The sequence below is a fragment of the Parasteatoda tepidariorum genome, chromosome 2 (genome assembly GCF_982258835.1).
Source record: "Parasteatoda tepidariorum strain Cologne lab strain chromosome 2, Ptep-v5.0, whole genome shotgun sequence".
NCBI classification, from domain to species: Eukaryota; Metazoa; Arthropoda; class Arachnida; order Araneae; family Theridiidae; genus Parasteatoda; species Parasteatoda tepidariorum.
In genome coordinates, this window is record NC_141756.1 from 100,060,620 (window position 1) to 100,087,662 (window position 27,043).

General features: G+C 31.3%; 1 protein-coding gene across 1 annotated transcript in view; it reads left to right on the plus strand.

The window, feature by feature from the left end:
- The first annotated feature begins 446 nt into the window (after positions 1-446).
- The window catches only part of cn (Kynurenine 3-monooxygenase cn), a 39,261-nt gene continuing 12,664 nt past the window's right edge, over positions 447-27,043 (plus strand). Inside the window, exons 1-6 of the mRNA XM_087157868.1 lie at positions 447-592; positions 13,992-14,061; positions 15,918-16,108; positions 18,284-18,332; positions 22,024-22,111; positions 24,561-24,729. Coding sequence (XP_087013994.1) covers positions 545-592; positions 13,992-14,061; positions 15,918-16,108; positions 18,284-18,332; positions 22,024-22,111; positions 24,561-24,729 — 615 coding nt within the window. The 5' untranslated portion in view covers positions 447-544. The remainder of the gene's footprint in view (positions 593-13,991; positions 14,062-15,917; positions 16,109-18,283; positions 18,333-22,023; positions 22,112-24,560; positions 24,730-27,043) is intronic.

Consider the following 27,043-nt stretch of genomic DNA (forward strand, 5'->3'; position numbering starts at 1 on the left):
CCGGGGGAAAAAATTCCGAAGAAAAGAACAAAATTTTTTAAAAAATTTTTTTAAAAATCCCGAAAATAAAAGATATATCATTTCATCAGCTCACACGATTATATCTGCAAAAACATATATATATATATATATATATATATATATATATATATATATATATATATATATATATATATATATATATATATATATATATATATATATATATATATATATATATATATATATATATATATATATATATATATATATATATATATATATATATATATGAGAGAGGGAGAGAGATTATTTTCCATGTTTATTCTATTTACTTGCAACTTATGTGCAGTAAATAAAACTTATTAATTTTCTTTCCTTTCTTCGTTTTTTTCTTTTTCATCCGTATCCAAAACTAATTCTATAAGAAAACGAACGATAATTGTTCCAAAAGATAAAAGTGTTCGACGCCAAAGGAGCGCTTGCGGTGAGAGAATGGAAGGTGTTGTTACAAGAGCAGAGAAATGCCTTCACAAAACAGTCAGGTGTATGCAAGGAGACAAAAATGAGAGATCCCAAGGACTTAAAGGTTTCTATTATCGGAGGCGGACTGGTAAGCTATCATATCAAAACATGTATTTCAGCTGTGTGTTTTCTTCTTCTTTCATGCTGTTATAGAGTGTTTCCGCCACTTCTCTTATTTTAAAACCTTTTGACAAGGTTTTTTGAAACGAAAAAATCATTTATTTTTTCTCACGTGTCACATTTTTGATATTTTCTTCATTGTTTTTGAAAGACGGCGGAGAAAAGCATATTTAATTATAAAGTGATCAACTTCATAAATGGTTTTCATATTTAAAATGTTCTTTTTTTTTGTCACAGTTTAGGAGAAAACTCAATATCGTCACAAAGTGTACGCAATAATAACGCATTATGTAATGAATTTTGCGGCTAAATTGACATTTGTTTTTTGTGTCGTTTTCTTGAAAAATCATAAAAGTAATCAAATCTCATTATATGCAATAATTTTTGAATAAGACTTATTTCTTGTCTTATAAATAGTTATTTTTAAATGAATTTCATGATCAGGCACATTTTACCCATCTAGTTCATAACCTATTTGAATTTTTCTAAAAATGAATATTTTTTTTTTAGATTTCGTAATTTTTTTATTTTTTGTAAAGATAATCTTATAACATATCAACGACGTCAAAAGCCCTCTATTAATAACTTTCGGTGTCTTAATTAAATATTTTTTAATACATTTAATCATTCTAAACTTTCATTTCTCTGCCATATGTGAACTTTAAGGCAATTTGCCAACATCTCGAATTTTGAAAATTCAAATGCAAATCTTCAAAAATTCGACAAAACAATTTTGAAAAAAAAAAATTAAAATTCATAACTTTGAATTTGCTTTTATTACCGTTTAAATTATAAATTTGGAAGCTTTTCGACTTGTTGCTTTTGAAATTTAAACCTCAGAGTTTCATTTCAACCTTTAACCCGCATCCTCAAGAAACTAAAAACATGGTAGTAAAATTTCTATTAGAATGCTTTATAATCATCTGCAGTATCTTTACAAATTAATATTCATAGAGCAGAGATCGCTCTCAAGGATTCTTCATTAGAAGTTTTTTTTTTTTTTTTAGCAATTAATATGAAAACAAATCTTTTATAGACAATTCCTACTCATGTCAACCAAAAAAAACCTTTTAGTTACTTTTTATTAAACAATTGCAATTTTTTCTCTTCATATAAAACTAATTAATTAAATTTCATTAATGAATTAATGTTTGAAAAAAGCTGTATTAACATCAAGTATCATCCACTAGGAATTGAAAAAAAATAAAGGCGCGTGGTATCATACCACTATAAAAGTATAAATTTGGTGACGTTGCCCACACGTGCTAACACGTAATGTTCTTTATTGAATTTATCAGAGACAAAGTACCGAAGCTAAGCATCACTGGCTGCTGTCAGTGTGCGGGTGGGTGAAAACTTGGATCAGTCTGCGTAAGGACCGAGGGTGTGCGGTATTGGTCCTCTTTAAACAGTTCTACCTGAAAGTGCTCGACTTCGCATGCAGGTAGTCGGGCTACCGAAGAGGAGGTGCCCTTCCCTCTGCAGAGGATCAAAATTGTGATGGCATGTCCTCGGATCATCCTCAGGGATATTTCCCAGACCGTCGCCAATAGCCCATTGTGCAGCTCTAGTGCGACGTAAATGAACTACACCCATACCCTCCAACTGCTACGGAATTTCCGTAGTTTCAGAAATCTTCTTTTCAGACGGTAGCAAAATTAATGTGTTAATATTTTAAAAAAATTAATTTTAGCGTAACTTGTCCACTATTACTTATAAAAGTGCATGCCATATGGCTAGATTCTTAAGTTCTGATAAAAGTTTTATGAGAGATCCATTTGCTTTAAAAATTTCTACTTTGGTTCGCTACCACTATAAAGAATTATTTTCAAAATCCTCATAAGTTGGAGGGTATGACTACAACTAACACAGCGTACATAAAAAAAACTGAATATTTAAATATGCGTAATAAACTATTTTTTTTGTTCAAATAGAGGTGTAAGTTAGAAATTATGATTGATATTTTCTTTAAAATATATGGAAAACTGAATCGCTTATAGTGAAATTTCAAACAATGACTAACGCTTAACCAATCAGAAAATTCCATGTCGCTTTTTGCTCATATCTGTTTAATTAATGAGTTAATGTTTGAAAAAAAAACTGTATTAGCATCAAGTATCATCCACTATAAGTTTTAAAAAATGTATTTGAACTTCAGTGGATGAATAAAAAGTATTTTATTAACGTTTGAAAATTTGAACAAGATATAGAGGGAGTGTGAACCAATAGTAGGAATTGAAGAAGTAAAAAGTACGTTTTGTTCTTTTTGAAGAAGCTGGTTAAATTAGGTTTAGGCCCTGTTTAAAAAGTCGTCCGACTACCAAACGTGCTCTTTGTAGTGGAGTATCGTCAGAGACAGTTACTCAATGTGCAGCTGTACTATTATTATTATTTATTTTATTTTTAAGAAAATAATAAAGATAATTACTACACGTTCGATAATTTCCTATCTTATTTAATCTCAAGCAGTTTTTAAGTAAAATCTTTCCAGTTTAAGTCGGAAGATAATGGAGAAGAAACTGATAAAAAGTCATTATGAAATAGCTTTGTTCCACTGAGGTGCCGCGATTTCGAAAATAGTCTGAATCAGTATTGGTTTTAAACATATGTTTTTGGGATTCACTTTTCAAATGAGCGAATACGATGTAAAAAAAATATATATATATATATTATCAAAGTTGTCAATTAAAAGACAGTTTTATTTAATAAGGTTTGATTGCTTTTATTTTGTTCAAGTTTAATCTTAAAAAATGCTAGAACAATTTCGAAAAATCAAAACTTTCACTACTTCGAATGGAAACCATGCTGTGGTCACGAAGCTGCTAACTACTGGCGTTTAACTGATGTTTGCAGCTGAAATAAGTTTAAAACACTTTAAAAAAAATTTTAAGCAAATTAATTATGAAAAGTAAATTTGCAAAAAAATATTCCCTCTTCCGAAATAAATTATGTAGACTTGTTTGTCTAAATTGAGTAACTTTAGCAAGTTAAATGGAAATAACAAAGTAATGCGTTATTAATTAATTTTAGTTGTAGATGTTAGCAATGCTAAAGTAAATAATTAAGACTTCAACTATTAAAAGTGAAATTTAATATGTGAAATAGTCTTATAATAAAGTGGTTCTTTCTTTATTTTTTTAATATCTTCACTAATCCAGTTCAACTTTCATAGAATCACATTGACATGTATATCTATTTATTTATTTTACCCTGTGGTAAGCCTTGTTCATTGAATAAGCTAATAAGAAGGCTAAAAACATTTTTTATTTTGAATAGTGGAAGCTGGTGGATATCGATTTCGGAATGTTTTAAAAAAAAATAGAATTATTTCTTACGTTTAGAAGTAAATATTGGAAATATTATGCGGTCTAAAAATTAATCATTTGACATAAATCAAACAATTTTATTTAAAGTCTTTGTTTTTACTCGATTATTTTGAAAATTGAGTCAAGACAATTTGACTAAAACATTAGTTTGGATTGGTACTAAAACTAAATTTACTAAAACTAACTGAAAAAACTAAAACTAAAATTGAGTCAAAATAATTTTACTAAAACATTAGTTTGGCTTGATTAAAAGTTTTACTAAAACTAAATTTACTAAAACTAACTAAAGAAACTAAAACTAAAATTGAGTCAAAACAATTTGACTAAAACATTAGTTTGGATGAAAAGTTATACTAAAACTAAATTTAGTTTAAAAAAGTACCAAACACCAACAAATTCATTTAATCTTTATTTTGAAAACTAATCTATGCAATTTTTATTAAATAAGCGACATTTTTTATGCCTATTTTACATTGTTGATGAAAAACACGAATTATTTTCTTTTCATTTTTATTTATTTATTTTTTTTCTTTTTGTAAGTTTGGCGATTTTTTCCGTTGTAAATAAAATATTATTGAAGTCTCGCCAATAAAATCTGTTTCTTTCTTTTCTTGTTCACAAACAGGAACAAAAAGGATGTTCGGCCTCGTGATCTAGGTATTGAGGATTTTAAATGTTTTCAATTATGAGTAGTGGCGCTTCGAAGAGGAACTTTCTTAATGAGTTGAAAAAGTTTAATCGGTTCTGTTATTTTGGAATAAGGCTGAAATAGATCGTGGCTTAGAGTTTTAAAACCGCTAGCGCTGACAACAATCGTGACATTCTGATAATTTATACCAAATACATATACATTCTGTATTTTTCTTGCATTTTATTTTTTATTTTTTGCATAATATGTTTTATTCCGTATATTTTTTACTTCTGAGGTATTTTTTTATTTTTTACTTTAGAGATTTAATGTTTAGAAATATTTTGTATATTTTTTACTTTAGAGACGAGATTATATCTTTTCATTATTTTGTTCCGTTCATTATTCTGTTATTATTTCATTTCCGGCTTTTTAATTATTTTTTAAAGAAGGAAAAAAAGTTTTTTTTTCTTAAATATTTCTAAAAATATTTTATTTCATTTATATATATATATAGTATATATATTATATTATTATATTATATTATATTATATATTATATATTATATTATATTATATATTATGTATTATATTATATATTATATATTACAATATAATATATAATTTTTTTTTAAAATAAGTATATTCTATTGTATAAAATCGGGATTTCGTTCAAATCTTCCTACAAATAGTGATTGGCTATCATGTAAACACAAGTAATTTGAATAGTTTGTCACTAGGAAAACTTATAAAGCCTATATAACTTATTTTATAATTTAATTATTTTAATTAGCTTCCATGCTTTTGAAAATTATTTTATTATTTAAGTATTGCAAACTGGTTAGAATAGCAAATTTTTTTTTAAAAATTATGCATGGTTTAAAAATGCTTTATTTTATGTTCATTGAGTTTTTGGTGTAATCAAAATGTGTAATTATTTGTTAAATTATTTAAATTTATAATAATTATTTGAGAAATAATTATTAATAATATTAATATTGCTAATAATTATTAATAATAATTATTTGGAAAATTTGTTAAATTATTACATATCTTAATGCTTAATAATTCATGTCAGTATCTAGTTTTTTTTGCCCTACATGCTATTAAGTCGGCCCGGAAATTCAAGGTTTACTTAAACTCATTATTCCTACATAAATCACTTACATAAGTGAATCACTTATATAAGTGAATCATTTGCATAAGAGAATCATTTATATAAGTGAATCACTTACATAAGTGAATTATTAATATAAGTGAATCACTTATATAAGTATGATTTCTGCCGTGGTATAGCGTCCACGTAAGGCAGGAGTAAAAGATTTTTCTGGAAATAACCGAGAGACTCCTCTCATAAATTGAAAAAGAAAATTTAAAGTTAGATCGCGATTTCAATAAGAAAGAATTTCAATTGAAAAGCTATGAGCGGATATAGTTTCTTTTGTCCGACAGCCCTTGACCTCCTTTTTTTTTTCAAGGAGATCATCTTATTTTACGTAACTAGATCTTCGTATAAATTCTTTTTCTATTTGGATTATGCAACTTCGAAGGAGTCGTCTGTCCCTTAAAGGCACATCTCGGTGTAGATAAACTGGTTAATTCCCTTCAATGAATTGAAAGTTCGTAAATAATTCATAACTCGTACCTGAAATCGATATTTGATTGAAGAACATAATGAAAGCCGATATCATATGTCTAGAAAGGTTTTTTTTTTTTTTTAATGCCTCTATCATTATCTCTGCTATACTTTTGAAAGGCTGCGCAGAAACGACTCGTGTGAAAATTTGCACAACCTGCAGCCCGCGTTACAATCTGACCATAATTTAAAAAAACAATTTTTTATTTTTTTAACATTTTGAATGCCACGGGGGTCACCGGTGACCAGCGAAGCCAATATTATAAGAAACACATAATTCGAGTAAATTTTTAATGCTTTTAATTTTTTTTATATTATTATCGTTACTAAAATGGTTTGAAGAAATTAATGCAATACATACTGAGAAAATCATTCTGGCCAGACGGCCATGCCATGTAAAATTAGCGTGCTTTTCAACGTGTTAAAAAAAAAAAATATGAATCGCGAATTTGAGTCATCATTCTTTTGCGTGCTCAATTAGCGTAGGTTTTGTTGTCTATAGCTTTTTGATAACTTTTTCAGCAGTTATTGCTGCTGTTAATTCCGCAAGAATCGTCACAACCCTATATTTTTAATACGATATTACTAAACCAGAGTTTCGAATTTGAGTCATCACTCTTTTACGTACTCAATTAGAGTAGATTTTGTTGTCTGTAGCTTTTTGATAACTTTTTCAGCAGTTATTGCTGATGTTAATTCCACAAGAATCTTCACAACCCTATATTTTTTTATACGATATTGCTAAACCAGAGTTTCGAATTTGAGTCATCACTCTTTTACGCACTCAATTAGCGCAGGTTTTGTTGTCGGTAGCTTTCTGATAATTTTTTCAGCAGTTATCGCTGCCGGTAATTCCGCAAGAATCTTCACAACCCTATATTTTTAATACGATATATTACAAAACCAGAGTTTCGGATTTGAGTCACCACTTTTCGATCAGCTTTATTTTTACAGATTTCATCGTAAATCCAATTTTCGTTTTGATCGTTTTTTCGGCAATTATAACTACTGATTTTCGAGTGGTTTTCCAAATTCCAGTGCGATTAAAACAATATTTCGTCCTGGGAGTTAAGAATAGCACATTTGAATGATCATTTCTTGACCAGCTTTATTTGTGCCGATTTCATCGTAAATCCAAAGTTATTTTTCCGTAGTTATTACCACGCATTTCCACATGATTTTAAAAGTCTTGATATTTTTAATACAATATTATTATGAAGATATTTGTGCATGCATATACACTAGCGTGCGAAAGTTTTTGGTCAATGTGTGAAAAGCATTCTAACCTTTGTATGCTTTTTTTTTTGTAGAGATGATTTCCGTTTTATTTAGTCAAGCCAACATATATATTACACTTGATTTCAGAATTTTTACTTTTCTTGCAATTTATTAGAAAATGTAATCTTCTTTGGATTAAATTTAAATCTTTGCATTCAGTTCAGTTGAATATTTCTTTTTTTTTTTTAAATATAAATCTCGTCTTGTAAAAATTAATTCTTCATAAATAAATGTCAATAATAAATTAAAGTTAAAATCACGATTTCCGTAAATAAATAGGCAAAACTTATGCTTATTTGTTAAAACTGTATCTTTCAAATTGTATTTCCATCCAATTCTTAGATGTAAGAAAATCGCTTCACGAAAAACAAATACCCGACTGATATGAAAATTGCATTTGATTTAAAGTGACTTTCAAGGCGCTAACTTTGCTTTCTGGTCGATAAGCATATTAAGAATGTCTAGGAATAAAATTATACATTATTTATTACATTTCCAATCAAACATGTATAATATAGAGTTTGACCAAAGACTTTTGCACGCTAGTGCATATATATATATACGCACTAGGGGGCGCTAACCTCCCTAATCGCCAAGGCTCGCCAATCCCAGTGAATACTTCGCAATAATTTGCTGCTTCTTGGCATAAAACAGATGAAATTATTCAACTAAAAATACTATATGTTCTAAAAAGAACACTTGTGCCTCCACATCCAAATATTTACCTTATGATACTATTTAGATCTATAAATGAACATAACTCATTTTTCTAAGTTATTTTATGAAATAATATTTAAAATTAATAGTATATTGCTATCACAAATTTGGTGAGTTCAAATATTGTTATCACAAATTTGGTGTAATTTAATAATAATATAAGTATAATAATAATTATATAGTATAATAATAATTATATAGTATAATAATAATTATATAGTATAATAATAATTATATATATAATAATAATTATATAGTATAATAATAATTATATAGTATAATAATAATTATATATATAATAATAATTATATAGTATAATAATAATTATATATATAATAATAATTATATAGTATAATAATAATTATATAGTATAATAATAATTAATAATAATAATAATATAATATAATATAAGTATTTTAAATAAAATTTTTGCATTCATCACTTTGTGCAAAAAGCTCTAAGTTAAGTTCTAAATCAGGGGTTTCCAACTTACATGAGGCCGGGGGCCGCAATTAAAAACACCAGTCCAATGGCGGGCAGCAACATTATCAACATTTTATATAGGACTCATTTATGTTTGAAGGAACATTAAATATTACCGTCAGATTTTTTATCAAGTTGTACAAAACAAAAGTATTGATTTACAAATAATAATAAATATTTTCTTGAATAAATATTTTCTTGGATTCAAAACCTGAGAAATAAATTTTTTTCACCGTTAATATGTTAAATTTCACAGAAATGAAGAAATGAGTTTTTTTTTTTTTAAATGAAAGAAAAGTATTTTAAACCTATGCGAAAATCGTTCGTAAAAAAATTACAACTAATATATTTTAGTTCGCAGGCCACAAAAAAAGGTTTTGTGGGCCTGATGCGGCCAGCGGCCAGCTAGTTGGTAACCACTGTTCTAAATCATTAAACGAATCGCTTTAAGGCGACAAGGGGCTTTCAAATTTTTTTTTTGAAATTATGAAGGGATTTGCTTGAAATTTTCAGAATACATTTATATTGTTAAAAACAACTTTTATACAAAATTTCGAAGCAATATTTCAAAATTTAAGAAATTAAAAAATTAAAATTTTTGAATTTTTTATGTTTTTTTTATATTACTCCACGCGTCTGAAATTTTGTCAAAATGACAAAATTCTTTTAAAATATTACATATTAGGTAACATTGAAAAAACTGTTGGGAGTACTTTTTTTATTTTTTATTATAGAAATAAATAACATTAAAAAAACAGTAAACGTATTACATTTTTAGGAAAAAAACATCATACCTCTATAAAATATTATGTATAAAAAAATTCTATTCACTTAATTCAAAAAACTTTTCCAACAAAATGTTAATAATATTCATCATTATATAGCATTAAATTCTCAGGTCAATAGATTGAAAATTCATTACGCTGGAACAGTTTGAAATTTGTAAATTTGTCAAAAAAGACATTTTGAGAAAAATGACATTTACTACTTTTTCATTGCAAATTTTACTTCTGAACAAATATTTCTTGTTTTTGATGTAAATACCTATAAATATTGTCTAATGAAATAGTTTAATAATTATATACTTTAAATTTCTTTAAAAAAATTAACAAAATATTTAACTAATTTAAAATTAATTTTAAACTAAACTAATTTTAACAGTTTCCTGCATTCAAAAAAAGGTAAACAAAGGGGTGTGGTCAAAACTGAAATGGTCATAACTTCATCAATTTTGCTCTTATTCCAGAAATTTTTTTTTTAAATGTTCAGTTAAATGCCAAGATTTCAGAAATGTAAAATGTAAAATATCGATTTTTTGACAAATTTTTGCTTCTTTGAAAGTCCCTTGTCACCTTAACCGTAATTCAAGATAGTACATTTATGTAATTTGCATCAAAAAATAATAATTGTAAAATAGTTAATAAGATAAGACACCGCTTTTTGGGCTGATAGCGCTGTGCATTTCCAAGTAGTATTTAAAATCCTCGTATATATTATTGCAATATTATTGCAACTCGCGAAATTCAAAAAGGGGGGAAAATGTAATTTTGTTTTCATTTTTTGTAGCTTAAGTTACTGTTATTTTTTATTTTTTTAGAAAAACGCTTTTACTATTTAACATTCATAATATTTCTAATAATTCAGTAAATATAAATTTTCTAAAGATGAAGTATATTTATTCAGAGCTAAATATCTAATCTTGTTTTACAGTTGTACTATAATGGTTTTGTTTTTATTTTAAACCCTGTTAAATGTTTTCATAAAATCCTAAAATATTTAATTTTTTTCCCTTTTACTTTTATTCTGTGAGCATCGCACCTTTTTTTTCTTATTGAAATAAACTTATTTGTTATGTTGCGATAAAAGAAAATAAAAGAAATTTTTTTTCCCCTTAATGTTTATTTTAGCGCAATAAAGCTATTTTTTGATTTTAAAAAAATGGAGGAATATTTTTTAAAAGGTATCCGTTTTCCCATTTTTGAATAAAAATGTTTACTTTACTATGGCTGAACCGAGTCTGATCTACATGCAATAATCCGTAGAGCGCCACCTATGAGAACAACCAACACACTTCAATTAAGGTTTGTCGCGTCTTTTGCTAAAGAGAAATATTTAATTCTACGAAGAATGTGTTAAACTAAATAATCATTGGTTATAGACGTAATAAAATTTCCCAACCTTTCACAAAATATTTTTAAAATTTATTGTATTGATTGTAATGCAGCTGATTTACACTAAATCCAAAAGTACAATAATATATAGGATTCAGAACACTACGGCCATGAGTTTCTCAATCTACACAATTTTAATTGGGTAACATTTTCGTGACGGGAACAGCTGTTTCATTCTATCCAAATGTATAATACGTGTCATACTAATTTAATCATATTCAGAAGGTAATAATATTTACATCTGCAAGCAAGGAACTATAATTACAGGGCTCATCGTTTTGAATGGAGATTTTAATTACTTAATTTTAAAAAAAAATCGTTAAAACCTATCACAGTACCTACATACCCTCCAAACACTGCAAAATAGACGTAGTTTCAGAAGGAAAAAAAAATATATATAAATGTATATATAATAAAAAAACTATGACATAGTGAATGACATAATTATTTTATAATGACTTTTTATTTCGAATCAGCGACTATTTTAAACAAGCCTAAATCTAAAATTGTTAAAAATTAGAATTGTTATAATTTTTTGAAAAATTTGATTATAAATAATACAATATTTCACTATATTGCCAAGATGATTACATTCTACAAACGGTGCTTTTATTTTGCATTTTATATAGAAATATATTTTTTTAAAGGCCGCCAATTTGAGATCTACCACAGGTACTGTTTCCACTAGATGTGCCTATGATCTAGATCAGGGATGGGCAAACTTTTTTGGTCGAGGGCCAAAAATTGAGAAAAAAATTGTTTGGCGGGCCACGTAAAAACTTCAAAATTTAAATTTTTAAAAAAACCAATATTTAAGTTTTAATTTAAGTATTTAGTGAGGTGAATGAAATTTCGATTTCATTTTTATATGAGTAGTTCCTTATATGAGGTTCGAAGTGAGATGTGCTTACTTTAAGTAACGAGGCTAAATGCTTGTCTGTTAGTCTACTTCTAAAATGATTGTTTATATTTAAGATTATTTTATTTTTAATATTTTGTTTTTATATTTAAGATTATTTAAGATATATTTAAGATTAAGCAAACATAGCACTGATTTCCTGAGCATGAAATATTAAGATTTTAGGTACTAGCTTTGGGTAATGATTTGTAAAACTCAAACATTGGCATATTTAGAAACAACTGTATCAGATGATTGCTAGATTGTTCTCTCGTTGTAGCTTAAAATGCGCAGTCTGCCACACGTGAAGCATAACTCACCTATATTAGATTCCATAAGTTTGCTCCTCGAGAAAGACAAACGCCAATCTACATCTATTCTATAAAGAACTTCTGCTTTCAACATTTTACCAATTGAAGCTCTCTGTGCTATTTCCATCAATTTATGTTTTGTAGAACAAAAATAGAGAAAGTAAAAAGGTCATCAGTACTTTGTTAAAAAAGAAAGAACATAAATAGCTTTAAAAAAGTCGACAAGAAAATAGATGCATATTTTTATATTTACCCTGGATCGGCAAGTTAAAATTCTATCCGCGGGCCGGATAAAGCCTTCCGACGGGCCACAGTTGGCCCGCGGGCCGTAGTTTGCCCTTCTCTGATCTTGATCCTAAGGTATTTAATTTTTAATTCTAAATAAAGCTAAAAAAATTTCAGCATTTCATTACAATATTTGATACCAGATTTTAAGTATTAATCCTATGATCCTAATTAATCATATAACTTTAAACTTTATTATATATTGTTACCTAAAATAGTCGAATGAAAATTTGATAACTATGGAATCTTTAATATTTGATATTCATTCAAAAGTTCAAGTAAAAAAAAATACCTAAATTAGAAAACAAACCAATTAAAATAAAAATCAGATTTTTTTCCCCACCCTGCCTGTTAGTTTAACGATGTAAGTAGGTTTCAATTTCTCTTCAGAGATTCTTCAAATTATTCTTCGTAATAAAATTGGATGTTTAAGAACAGTGAATCTCTGATTGCATTGGTGCGGCCAAGTAAGAAGAGGAAATACTCCGTTCGTTTAAATTTCACTTAAACCTACCACTTTAGCGAATTGTTGAAAGAAAAATAGTTACGGAGTAGTGTGTTTTCAGGTATGCTGCAAATCTCAATTAGACAAATTGATTTATTTCATTAATAAGAAATAGATCAACTGATAAATTGAACAGCGAAGACGGAAAATGCTCGATTATGAGGAAACTCTATTCTGTATCCAATGACAGTTTTTTTATGACAAAAATAATTTTTTCGAGGAACAAAAATTTTTTATCTGTCAAAAAGAAATTAAATTAAAAGTAGTGAGGTTTAAATGAATAATAGAATAATACCAAGAAACTAAAGTGGAAAGACATTCTTAACTATATGAAAATATCACTTGTTTAAAAAAATGTGAAGATGGTAGTGAGGGTCGTAGTGTTTTGGAGCATTCAAAAATAATCACCCATTCTCATGACTCGCCAGACGTAAATAATGAACTGATATGAAGCACAAAACGTAAAGCTGCCAACGAAAAATAGAAAATAAAGTAGCAGTAATAGTACTTTATTTATAGTATCTAATGCAGCACTAAAGCTGCCCAATTGACTGTTGGAGACGACCTGGGAAACATCCCTGAGAATGATCCGAAGACAGGTTTTTACAATTTTGATCTTCTACGGAAGTAATAGCTTCCCCGCTTTTGTAAGTGAAAAGCAAAACTAGAAAATTGACAGTGACCACAGTATATATAGTTTGTCTACGGTAAGAACTCCCTCCGCCACAAAGTCTGAGGCCGCCTGCTGCTATGGAAACAAGAATAGCGCATTTCAGGAAGGGTAGCTTCTCTTCACTCTAGAGCTAACACAGTAGACCGAAGAAAAAGATTCCCTTTCTCTCACCGATCCGAGCCAAAATCTGTCCTAAACAATGACCCCACACCCCTATTTGAAATAGTTATACCTCGTTACCATAGTCACCGCCACGGGTTCAGACGAATGACTAGGAGAGTTCTTACTTTAGACAAACTATATCTTGTTCTTTCGCCCCGATTTATTTCTCATTTTCTGTTACGGCCAATAGAGTTCTTCTAGTTTTGTTTTCCTCATTCACGTCTGGCGACAATGGGGGCCTATTTTTGAGAACATAACTTCATACTTTCATTTGTTTCTTCTTTTTAAATTTCAGGTAGGATCCTTGTGTGCATGCATTTTAGGCAAAAGAGGAGTCCAAGTAAAACTCTATGAATTTCGAGATGGTGAGTTCTTTTTGTTTAAGATTCATTCAGTGTTTAACACTTTAGTTTTTCTACAATAAGCACAATTGGGATTACGAATTTTGCAGAAAATTCATGAGAATTTTTTAAAATTCCGTGCAATGCGGAAAACAATTATAAGCTAGAAAGCAAGGGACAAACCAAAAAGATATAAAAAACAAGGGACAAACCAAAAAGATATAAAAAACAAGGGACAAACCAAAAAGATATAAAAAACAAGGGACAAACCAAAAAGATATAAAAAACAAGGGACAAACCAAAAAGATATAAAAAACAAGGGACAAACCAAAAAGATATAAAAAACAAGGGACAAACCAAAAAGATATAAAAAACAAGGGACAAACCAAAAAGATATAAAAAACAAAGGGCAAATCAAAAAGATATAAAAAACAAAGGACAAATCAAAAAGCTATAAAAAAACAAACTTCATTTAGTTTTAAGCAATATTAATATTTTTATTCAAATCAATAGAATCTTGGTAGTGTGGTGCAACTAACTATCACTACGATTATTAAACACCAATTCACAAGTATATAAGACATGCTAACTTGGCTCAATCTAGAGGTAACTTATGATAGACGAAGGCATTGTCTAATGGTCTTTCCTCACATTGGTGACCCGGACATGATATGATCACGAATACTTCCAGGGATGTTCCACATTTAACAGTTGACTTGCTATTTGTGACTGCGTCCTCCTAGGGCTGTTGCTTCAGTCTCATATACTCACAACGGGTTTCTGCACACACTCGATTGCTTATAGAAACACAGGAGAGTCCTCAAGCACAACCAAGAACTCAATACAGCTCTCATGGCTAAAGCTCAAAACCCGGTGACCTTAATCCAGCTCTTCCGGTTCTTTTACAAGTACATCAACTAGTGGTATTCGTTAATCGAATTATATCCCTGATTAAATTCTGGTGGGGGAGTATTGTGGTGTAACTAACTACCACAACGATTCTAGAAGTAACTTTTGATAGATGAAGGTTGGCATTGTCTAATGGTCTTTCCCCGCTGTGCAATATATTGTAATTTGTTAAATTATACATATATTTTTTCCGTCTTGTATTGCTTAACTAACTTTTGTACTTGGAAAACGATCTTTGAGCGATATTCTGTTAGCGAAGACGCAGCCATTTCGATTACAGGACTTTTCCAAGACGTGTAACAGTGCAATTTAAAACACACCTGTTCCTCCCTTCGAGAACAAATATTTCAGGCACAACCCTTATTCGCACCCACTACGCGACAGGTGAGGAAAAGTTCAGATTCGATTGCGCATGCGTGATGGGATATTTCGTACACAGCCTCGAACGGCTAACTACACGACATTTTATTTAATGAAAATAATGCACAGTAATTCGATTTCATTTTGAAAATATTCGTGAAAATATTTCTTTCAGTTGAAAGTGGATAAGTTTAAGAACGATACATTAATGTTAAAGAACCTCACGAATATAAAATTAAAAGTTAAATTGGTAATTTTTATTAAAAAAATAAAAATCTGTATATTTGACTATCACATCACTTTTTAAGCGAATTGAAAAATTTTTGCACTCAATTATAAAATTCGTTTCCACAAAGATAATTCAAGTTAAAAAAAAAGCATTTAAGTAAATATTTATTATTTTTTTCAATAATATTCGAGAAAATTATGAATTAAAAGGCACAATTTTTTTTGCATCATTTTAAAGTCCTGTAATTTTAAATGGCGAAATACAAAATTTGAGTGAAATCGGTTGAATAGTTCCTGAGAATTCAATGTTTAAAGAAGTCGTATTTTTAAACTTATGAGAGGTGTCACAGAAATAATATTCTGATGGCGAAACTTTTTGACAGATATTCGCCAAATGGAAGTGGTTCAGGGACGGAGCATTAACCTGGCGCTGTCCGTGAGGGGTCGATCTGCATTAAAACTTGCAGGTTTGGAGGAAGAAGTGATCGAAAGACATGGCATTCCTATGAAGGGGAGAATGGTACATTCATTGACTGGTCAAAGAAATCCTGTTCCCTATGACCCTGAAGGACGAGTAAGATCCATCATATTCTTTAACAATAGAATCATTCAACGCTGAATATTATATGTATATATTATATGTATATATTATATGTATATATTATATGTATATATTATATGTATATATTATATGATACTCTAAATGACGAAATTGGTAGTTGTTGACTTCCACCAGTGAATGCTGACAATCACAAACTCCCTTTGGTAAATGTCCTAAATATATTCTAGGTTTATTTAAGTCCCACTGCCAGGTATTCATTTGCCCGGTATGCCCCACATCAATGTTTTTTTAAGGTTAATTGTCACTGCCCGCTATGCATTTAACCGGTACTCCGAACACTCATGTTTCTTCCAATCTATCCTCAGTAGATATTAAAATATCGAATATAGATAATAATATCAACTACTAGCCGACCGGCCTGTGTAGGGGTTAAGGAACTGCCCTTGCATCAGAAAGGTTCTGGGTTCGAATCCCGGGCAAGGCATGGATGTTCTTTCCTTCTCTGTACTATCTGTCCTTACTATGGGGGCAACGTTGGCCCACCTAATATGGTGTCCCTGAAAGAGTGGCCAACAAATCTGCCCTTCAGGTGCCTGTATGACCTAGGTCATTATCCAGGTGGGCATTGGAAAAAAAATATCAGCTACTAATTTAATATCAAATAGGATATAACAAATATTTCGGACATTCACTAAAGCGACTATGTGATTGTTGACATTCTCCTGATTTCAGTCATTCATGGCAATATATATATATAGTAATTGTGTGCATAAACTTTTAATTTTTTAGTAGCAGGCACTATCTCTGCACTCTGCAGCATTAACTTCATAAATTCAAATTACCTCAACAAAGTCACAGATTTCAATGCAATTTTAATCATGATAATGTACCCTAACTGCCCTAGAAGTTGGTCACAACATTTAGGCGATCCCCAGCTCTATATAACCATTTAGAGCCGAGGGGACTCAAGGTATAGAGTGTTCACCTTCCAATGAGGTGAACCGGGGTCGAATCCCAGGGATGGATATGACTTCTGCATCCGGCTTGCAAAGACCACAGTGCTGACGTAAAATATCCTCAGTGATAGACGGATCATGGGTTAGTGTCCCCCTGCAGTCAGGCTAACAGTGGGAGGTTTTCCTCTGTGGGTTAATTCCCTCAAAAAGTCCTCCACGAAGACAAATTTCTCCCAATACTTGATCCAGGAGCTTCTTTCTCTTCTGGATTGAGTTCAAAATTTCTAGACTACGGAGTTGAACATTAGTAGTCGTAGACCCAAAATTGGGTCGACTGTTCAACAACGGTTATAAATATAACCAATTTAAACTTGTTCATTTCGACAAAAAATAGACTGAAAATGTCATTTAAGAAACATCTGTTGCTTGGCGAGAGGTATTGATTTGCAGATTTGAAACCACGGTTACGAAATTATCTGAGACCTATTAAAAAATATCACGCAACAGGAAGGAAAAAAATTTCCCTTAAAGTAAGTATTAAAAGTTAACTTCTACATGGGATTAACTTTGGAGTCTCATTCTGTAAGTTAATATCGTCTGCTCTTAATAATTACCGTATTTGAGGTCGGTCCCTCGAAAAATTAAGATTGAGTCTTTGTACGTGAAATCTGATTGTTAGATCAAAAGTTATTCAGAATGTACCATTTTTTATTTTATTTTGTGCATTGAGCAAAACTATATCCTTTTGTACGTGATTGCCAGGCCAGTAGCATTTAATTCTAGATAAGTAGATTGTCTTTAAAACAGCTGTTTGTTATAAAGCGAATTAGAAGTTCGTCTATATCCTACATGGCTTCGTTCCTGTCTTCGTGTAACTGTATAGTGAAATAAATGAAATCTTTGTGAAAGAATGTAGGCTGCGTTACTTAAGAGAACAGTTACTTGATAGGCTTGGCTTGCTCGAAATAGAATAGAAGGAACAGTTGCTAACGTAAACAAATGCCACCTTTCAACAACCAATCAGGATCGAGATACCCACACTACGTCACTCGCAGGTATCTCATTATCACATGAATGGAAGAGATGAGTAGAAAAACAATCGAAAATCAGTTTTTAAAACAAGCTTAGATTCACTTATTCGTGACCCTGTAGGAGAAAAATCTTCCATAATTTTCATAAATAACCCTTCTATAATTTTCACTATTTCTTATATAACTTCTTTTTTTTTCAGTGTATTTACTCTGTTGGGCGGAGATTTTTAAATGAAACTCTACTAACGGGTAAGATTTGAAACATTCAATATTTTATGAACCGTGTAGAGTATTTTGATGGATACGGTAATCTGCAAGAAATGTGGATAACATCAATGGAAAAAAAGGCTCTCCTGTGTTTTTCTCATCAAGATTTCTTAGTATTTATATACACAGAATTTCTGAATTCGGTAATTTAGAGCACATACTTTGATGACAAATTTTTGAATGTAGGTAAAATGTTGAAAATCCTGAAAAAGTTTGTCCTATAAAAAAGGGTCTAAAATACAGAATTTCTGAATTCGGTAATTTAGAGCAGTGTTCCCCAACCTTTTTATCGCAGCGGACCTGTCAATGTTTGATAATTTTACCGCGGCCCGCTGGAAGGGGGACGGACGGTAATTGTTTATATTATAGATTATTTTGATTTTTTAATTTTAAATTAAATGTATTTAAACATACCTTCAAAGTAAAATACAGTTGCACCAAAAAATAAATACAAAATGATTTAACATTTTAACTTTCTAGAACGTTAAAATCAATGAGAACCCTGAGCTTCTTTCTTTGCAATGAGACAGTTCCATCTGGGGGTAATCGGAGACAATGGCACCCGAAGTGTGTTGCTTATGTCCAATTTATTTCGTTGCTTTGTTTTTTGGTTGCTGTTGCAGCAGAAAACCTCGCTTCACGCAGGTATTTTGTGGGAAATGGCAATAGGAATTTAAGTGCTGTGGTGGCAATCTCGGGACATTCTGCCATGACTGTAATCCAGAACACCGGCAGAATTGTTGTCTCGAACATAGTTTTAAGGCAGCCGTCATTTGCAATCTCCAGCAGTTGATCCTCTTGCACAGACATGCTAGATTCGCCCAATTTGTAGACAAATGGGTCACTATCCATCCCTTACCACTTCGTGGGTGTTTTGTGGTTTAGAAGTAGCGCTCGAACTCTTTTGAAAGCAAAGACAGGTTATTGTGCACCAACTGGGAGAATGAATGTTCAGGCTCAGTCTTTTTTAAATAAAAAGTTCCCCTTTTTTAAGTAAATAAAATTTTAATGGAAGACTATTTTTAATTTGGGGTATAAACCTAGGAATTTAAATTCAGTTTCAATGAAATGAGCGGACCGGTACCTTTTGATCCACGGACCGGTACCGGAACGCGGACGGGGGGTTGGAGAACACTGATTTAGAGCACAAACTTTGATGACAAATTTTTGAATGTAGGTAAAATGTTTAAAAATTTAAAAAATATTTGTCCCACAAAAAATGGTCTAAAATACAGAATTTCTGAATTCGGTAATTTAGAGCACAAACTTTGATGACAAATTTTTAAATGGAGGTAAAATGTTGAAAATTCTAAAAAATATTTGTCCTACAAAATATGGTTCAAAATACAAAATTTCTGAATTCGGTAATTTAGAGCACAAACTTTGACAAATTTTTGAATGCCGGTAAAATGCTGAAAATTCTATAATAAGTGGTCTTATGGACCTAACCAATATTAGATAATGAGCTAAATGTATATATTTTTATGAATAAATCTCTATCCTGAATATATGTTAATATCCTCCTGCTGGGCAAGGTTGACTCAGCCTTTCATCCCTTCAGTGGGTCGATAAATGAGTACCAAGCATGCTTGGGAACTAAACACTGGGGGTTCCGCGTTCGGCTGACCACCTGACCAGAACATCTGCTCTTGCATACCAGAGCCCAAGGTCAAGAAAACTGAGATGGGCACAGTGGGCCTTGGCCCTCTATGAGCTGTCACGCCACTGAGTTTAGTTTTTTTTAAGAATTTGTGTTAATGCAATTTCATTGGAAAAAAGTTAAATAAAATGTCAGTTTTAAAACAGTGTTATTATATAGCGAAGCATCAGACGTTTTCACAGTTTTTGCAAATTTTGTGATTGATTTACTTTCCATTTAAAACAAATTATTAAACCTCTAATCATCATATTATAAATTTTTTTTATTAAAACCACTTTTCTCAAAAAGTAAAATGCATTACCATATAAAATTACTCACTACTACTCCAAGGATTTGAAACTGATAAGTTAACATCTTGCAATAGAAAAGTGATTAAAAAATAAAAATAAAAACGGATTTTTAAATTTTTTTTTTTAATTTTAAGATTAATACTAACTTAAAATCCTTTTTCCTACCATGCGATTCCTCCTACCACTTATAACTTTTTCAAAACTGCGTATGATATGTAGCACTTATGTTTAAAAATAATTATCAATCTCGAAGGGCAACAGAAATACCCTGCTTTTACAATATGAGGTAGACACAAATGTTCATCTAATGAATGGATTTTCACGGATTTAGATATAGTAAAAATGGCAGAAGGCTAAAAAAAAATCGGATACACAAGTTTAAGTCAACATATACTTATCACGAAGTATGATTATGTTAAGTATTGTATGATGATTTACAATAGTTTAATCTATGAGGTGAACCGGGGTTCGATCCTGGCGATGGCTGGTCCATACGAATTCCGCATCCGGCTTGCACAGACCACAGTGCTGACGTGAAATTTCCTCAGTGGTAGACGGATCATGGGTTTGAGTTCCCTTGCCGTCAGGTTATCGTGGTCTTCCTCGCCATCATGGAAAGCAAATGCGGATTAGTTTCATCTAAAAGTCCTCCAAGAAAGCTAATTTCTCCCAATACTGATCCAGGAGTTCCCTTGTCTTCTGGATTCTGGTTCAAAATTACAAGGCTACGGAGTTGAACATTAGTAGTCGCAAATCCAAAAATTGGGTTGGCTGTACAACGACGGTTATAAAATAAAATGAAATAGTTTAATCTAGAGCCGTGGTGACTCAGGGGATAGAACATTCGCCTTCCAATCAGGTGAACCGGGTTCGAATCCTAGTGATGGCAGGTCGATACGAATTCCGCACCAACCACAGTTCCTGTCATAAATTATCCTCAATGGTTGACGGATCATGGGTTAGAGTCCCCTTGCCATATGTCTAACGGTAGGAGACTTTCGTGGTGTTTCTCGCCATGTACCGCAAATGCGGGTTAGTTTCATTAAAAAGTCCTCCAAGACGGCGAATTTCTCCCAGGAATTCCCTTGTCTTCTGTTTTGAGTTTAAAATTACAAGGCCACAGAGTTGAACATTGGTGGTCATAAACTCAAAATTGGGACAACCGTTCAACGACAGTAATGAAATAAAATAATTTAATAATCGAAAATAACTTTTTGGACATTCCGCCATATATCTGGAATTTTCTTAAGCGAATCAGAAATAATTTTGCACAACTCGTGCATCAAAAGGTAATTTCACAGAAATCATTTTTATAATTATTTAATTGAGTGCTCGACTTCGCGCGCAGGTCGTCGGGCTACCGAAGCGGGGGTGCCATCCCCTCCGTAGAGGATCAAAATTGTGATGGCATATCTTCGGATCATCCTCCGGGATGTTTCCCAGACCGTCGCCAATAGCCCATTGTGCAGCTCTAGTGCGACGTAAATTAACAACAACAACAAAAAATTTAATTGAGTGATAATCGAAAAAAAAATTTTTTTTGCCTCATGTTTAGTGAACAAGTGTGAATGAATTATTTTTACTTCCAATTAACTATGAAAAAAAAAAAAACATGAGAGTCAAAAGTATAGTCGAGTTCATTCTAGGATTAAAAATGTTTTTGGAAATCTGCAATTTTTGTAAAATTGTTAAATAATATTGTTATAAATAATTGTTCTTTCAGCTGCTGAAAAAAATCCAAATGTAGAGATTTTTTTCAAGAAAAAATTTTTGGACTGCAGTTTTAAAGAGGGAAGTTACAAAGTACTAGCGTAAGTGTTATTCCATTCAGTTGGTAAATTGAATTTAACTTTCTAAAAAAAATATTTATTTTATTTTTTTGCATTCAATAAAAGTAATAACAACAGTGTTTCTTCTAAGATTAAGATTTTTGCTGAAAAAATAAAGCGTGTAACTGCTGTTAAATGTTTTATTATCCCCCATCGAATTACTTGCATTTTTGCTTTTAAATTTACTCGGATTACTCAATGTTGATTTCTTCCTAAACATATAGTTTCTCTATGTAAGGAATCCTATAGCCATTTGTCTGGAGTAGCGGCGGTAACAACGGTTACGAGGTTCAACTATTTCAAATAGGGGTGTTGGGTTATTATTTAAGAAAGGACGAGACGAGATGACGGATTGATGAGAGAGGGGGTAAGGGGAGAAAGTAGCCCCCCCCCCTTTGAAATGCGCTATTTCTTGTTTCCATACCAGCAGACTTCGTAGTGAGGGGAGTTCGTTCTATAGACGAACTATACTTCCCTAGGCCTTTAATTATACCAGGCACGAACTTATGCTTTTGATGAAGGGGAATTCCCATTATTGCCGAATGAAATTTCGAATTTGACCGAATCATAAATAAGTGTGTAATTCATTTGCTTCAATAAAAAAAAATATTACTAATATTTTCAGAATGGGTTAATTTTTTTCCACCAATATATTACTGATTTAATGGTTTTATACTTAATTGTTCTCAGCTGCAACTGGTCAATGGGTAAAGCATTGAACTGCTGTGAAGAACTGGGCTTCGATCCTCGGTGGTGGTTTGAGGCTCACCCAGCTTCAGATCGATGACAACCTGTTTGTCTGGGAAGTAAAGGCTGCCTGTGCGCAATTCTAACCACATTATGGAGACTTAACCTTCGTGAACCTGTAACACAGAGGGCTATTGAGGAAATGTTCTGCTTTAATTCTGCTCGATAAGTAAAATAAGTAATGAACCATTTGATAAACAAATGTAAAAGAAATAAATTAGTTCGCAGCTATACTGTTGACATTTTTCACTATCCCATGAATCGAATAACAAATGACTTAGTAATCTACACATCTCGTTGAATACCGGATAGAAATAAAATAGGTATTCTGAGAATGCTGGTTTAACCTCTTCCCCGATTATCCCGAGTTAACTCGGGTATGTATATATTGCAAATATTTATTATCCCGAGTTAACTCGGGTATGTAAATATTGCAAATATTTATTATCCCGAGTTAACTCGGATATGTATATATTGCAAATATTTACTATCCCGAGTTAACTCGGATATGTATATATTGCAAATATTTACTATCCCGAGTTAACTCGGATATGTATATATTGCAAATATTTATTATCCCGAGTAAACTCGGGTATAGCAGAATTTGTCAATACGTTTTGTTTCATCCCGTTTTTATTCGGCCGGAAGCAAAACAAAAAATAATAATAATCTGCTGTGATTGGAAGTTTGCCAATGCTTGTTTGGGAGTTTTGCTATTTGTGGGACTGCAGACGTGTATTATTGACAGTTGTTAATAAGATGGTTGGTGAATTTACATGTAAAAAAGAGTAAAAAAAATGGCGTTCGCGATCAAAAGTGAAAGTAGTGCAGATGATTTTTCAGATTATGAAGATGTGAACATGTGCAAAGACTATTATTTAACTTTTTCAATAAGATAATTTGGGATAGTAAACTGATGGTAAATTAAATATTTTTTTCATATAAAAAAAAATAAAATTTCAACTTAGAACTTGTGTATTATGTTCTGTTTAACCTTGGGAGACAGGTTTACATTGTGTCAAAATAAGCTAGACTTCTCCCCCTATGTATAGTTTGTCTAAAGTAAGAACTCCCCTAGCCATTCGTCAGGACTCGTGGTGGGGACTATGGTAACGAGGTATAACTATTTCAAGTGGAGTCACTGTTTAGTACATTGGATCTGTGAGAGAAAGGTCTATTGTGTTAGCCCTAGAGTGAAGAGAAGCTACCCTCCCTGAAATGCGCTATTCTTGTTTCCATAGCAGCAGACGGCCTCAGACTTAGCGGCGGGGGAAGTTCTTACTATATATTTTTTGCCTTTGCACAGGTTGTTTCGTCATCAATAAACAGTTAGTTTAAATAATTGTTTTAAATCGTCTGCTAACTCTTGTAAATATAATAACTACAACTTTGGCTGGTTGCTAGGCAACCAAAACGACTTTTTCTTGCTATTCATGTTTTTGTTTATCGTTCGTCTGTGCATGTCTGCGGAAATAAAAGAATACAAAAGCTAACACAGGTCTTCGGATCATCCTCAGAGATGTGCAGCTCAAGCGAAAATAACAATTTTATTTTATAAAATGTTAGTGATGTTTCATTCTAATTTAAAATTCTAATTTTAAATTAAAATGAAACATCAATCAGGGGGTTAAGTGGAAAAACTGTATTAGTTCAGCCTGAAAAGAGATTCGAATTATTTTTATAGCCCTGATGGAGGCGTGCGAGAAGACAAAACTGATTTGCTGATAGGATGCGACGGAGCGTACTCATCAGTCCGACGACAAATGTTGAAAATGCCTCGCTTCAACTACAGTCAACATTACATCGAGCATGGGTATTTGGAACTCTGCATACCTGCGACAGAATCAGGCGAAGTAAGAACGTCTATATAACCTCACTTATAATAATATTAAAGAAATGGAGGGAATGTCATAAAAACTTCCCTTCTCTCAACAATAGAGAAACTCAATAACCCCTTAGAAAACTTCGGATTCATAAACATAGGATATCTAACAAAGACAACTTCCTTTGGAAAATTTCATACAGTGTACTCTGGAAATCTTGAAAACCTTGTTGTGTCAAAAAAATATTTTTCCCCTTCGCACAATGGAGGGTGTTTTCTACACTCTAGGGAGCGCTGCAAGCTCCATACCGCCTATACTTCCGGGTTACTGTTTCCGTTGTATTTTAAAGACATTTGGCTCACAACGTGATCATTGCGTTTTGAGATGCTTGCAAGCGTGGTATTTGATTACTTAATACTTGTGCTTACAATGCTAACAATACTTGTGTTTACAATGCTAAAGGTGCTAACACTAACGTAAGAAGGTGCACATCTTGCAACAAGAACAGACAGTGATAAATAAATGGAAAGAGGCCGAATCAGGACTGCCAAAAAAGCGAGTTATTCAAAATCCAGCAACCATGTCACCTCTTTTAACAATATATCTATAAGTAACTAAAACAAATGTTCACTTTAAACTCACCAAAATTACGTAATAACATTAATATCTTATGAAATACGGCAGATTTGAGCTCAGAAATTATCTAATTTTTTTTTTTAATTGAAAACAAAATTATCCGTTTGAAAATATCGCCTCGCTGAATAAGCTGTAGTTAACAGTAGCAAACTTTCTAACCAGAACTAGAACAGGTATAGAGCTCAAGATTGTTATTGTTTACATTTATATTGAAAACACCATCCATATATCCACTTAATGTTATTTTTAATTCCTATGTCGAAGTGATTCTTTTTCAAAACCTTGCTATGTCGAAATTTTTTCGAAATAGAAAAGGAATTTTTTCTGAAGAATCACCATTTAAGTTCATTGTGAACCAATTCCTTTCTATATAATGCATAATTGTTCGTGTCTTACTTTTAAATTATCATTGTTGTATTTTGACTTATAGTCAACTAACATTTCATACATATTTATTGGTAGCTATTCTTATGTTTCCAAGACTCTTAGAGTAATATTTCAGAATACTTTTTTTTTTTTACTTTTTAGAACATATTTTGTTCAGAATTTGTTATCTCTAAAATTCGCTATGTCGAAATTTTTTTACCGTTCCTAGAACTTTGAGATATCGGGAATGTACTGCACTTAAAACTGCGGAAGAATATTAACAGTTATAATTTCAAATCTCTTTCCTATAATCAAATTTATAAGGAATTGATTAATAACAAAAATTCTTTATTATACGTACTATTATTAATTGATTAAATTTTTATTGTACGTAATAATAAAAAAATTTATTATACGTATTTTTATTATAAGTATTACTTAAATTTTTATTATACGTATTACTTAAATTTTTATTATACGCATTAATAACAAAAAAATTTTATTATACGTATGTAATAAAATTAAAATATTCTTAATTTTTTTAGAAAAGTGTAATGTTATTGAGACACCTTTTAAGAGTTTTTTCCTCCCAAGACTTTCCGCCATGGGAAAAATAGTTACCCAATTGATTGTAAGGTTGTGCCATTCAAAAAAGGCCCGTAATCCAAATCGAAAACAAGGGTCCAGAGCTCCAAAGCGTCTGTTAAATAGTTAGTTTCTCTCTTTGAGAGAATGTCGACTTTCACTGATGAATGTCAACAATCACATAGTCGCTTTACTGAATGTCCGAAATATTTGTTATATTAGATTTGATAAAATTTTATTCGTTGATATTATTATATTTATTCGATATTTTAATATCTGCTGAGGATAGATTAGGAGAAACATCAGTATTCGGAGTACCGGTTAAATGTATAGCGCTGAGCAGTCGCACTTGACTTTAAAAAGACATTGATGTAGGGCATACCGGGCAAATGTGTACCGGGATAATGTGTGTAATTCTACGAGAAAAACGTCCGGAATACGAGCAAAGAGATGAAAAAGTTAATCTTCTGCATGATAACTGTCTGCCTCAAGTCGAAAAAGTCGTAAAAAATTATTTTGAAACGCTCAAGTGGGATATTTTACAGCACCCGCTGTATTCGTCGGACATTGCTCCTTCTGATTAGCGGTTGTTCCATTGGATGCAGTATGATTTGGCAAATCACCGGCTCACTTCTTTCGCAGAAATGGAAAATTGACTCCTCGCTTGGATCGCCTTAAAAGACAGAAATTTCTTAGAGATGGAATTCGAAAATTGCCTGAGAGGTGGGAAAAGGTAGTAGCCAGCAATAGGCAATAC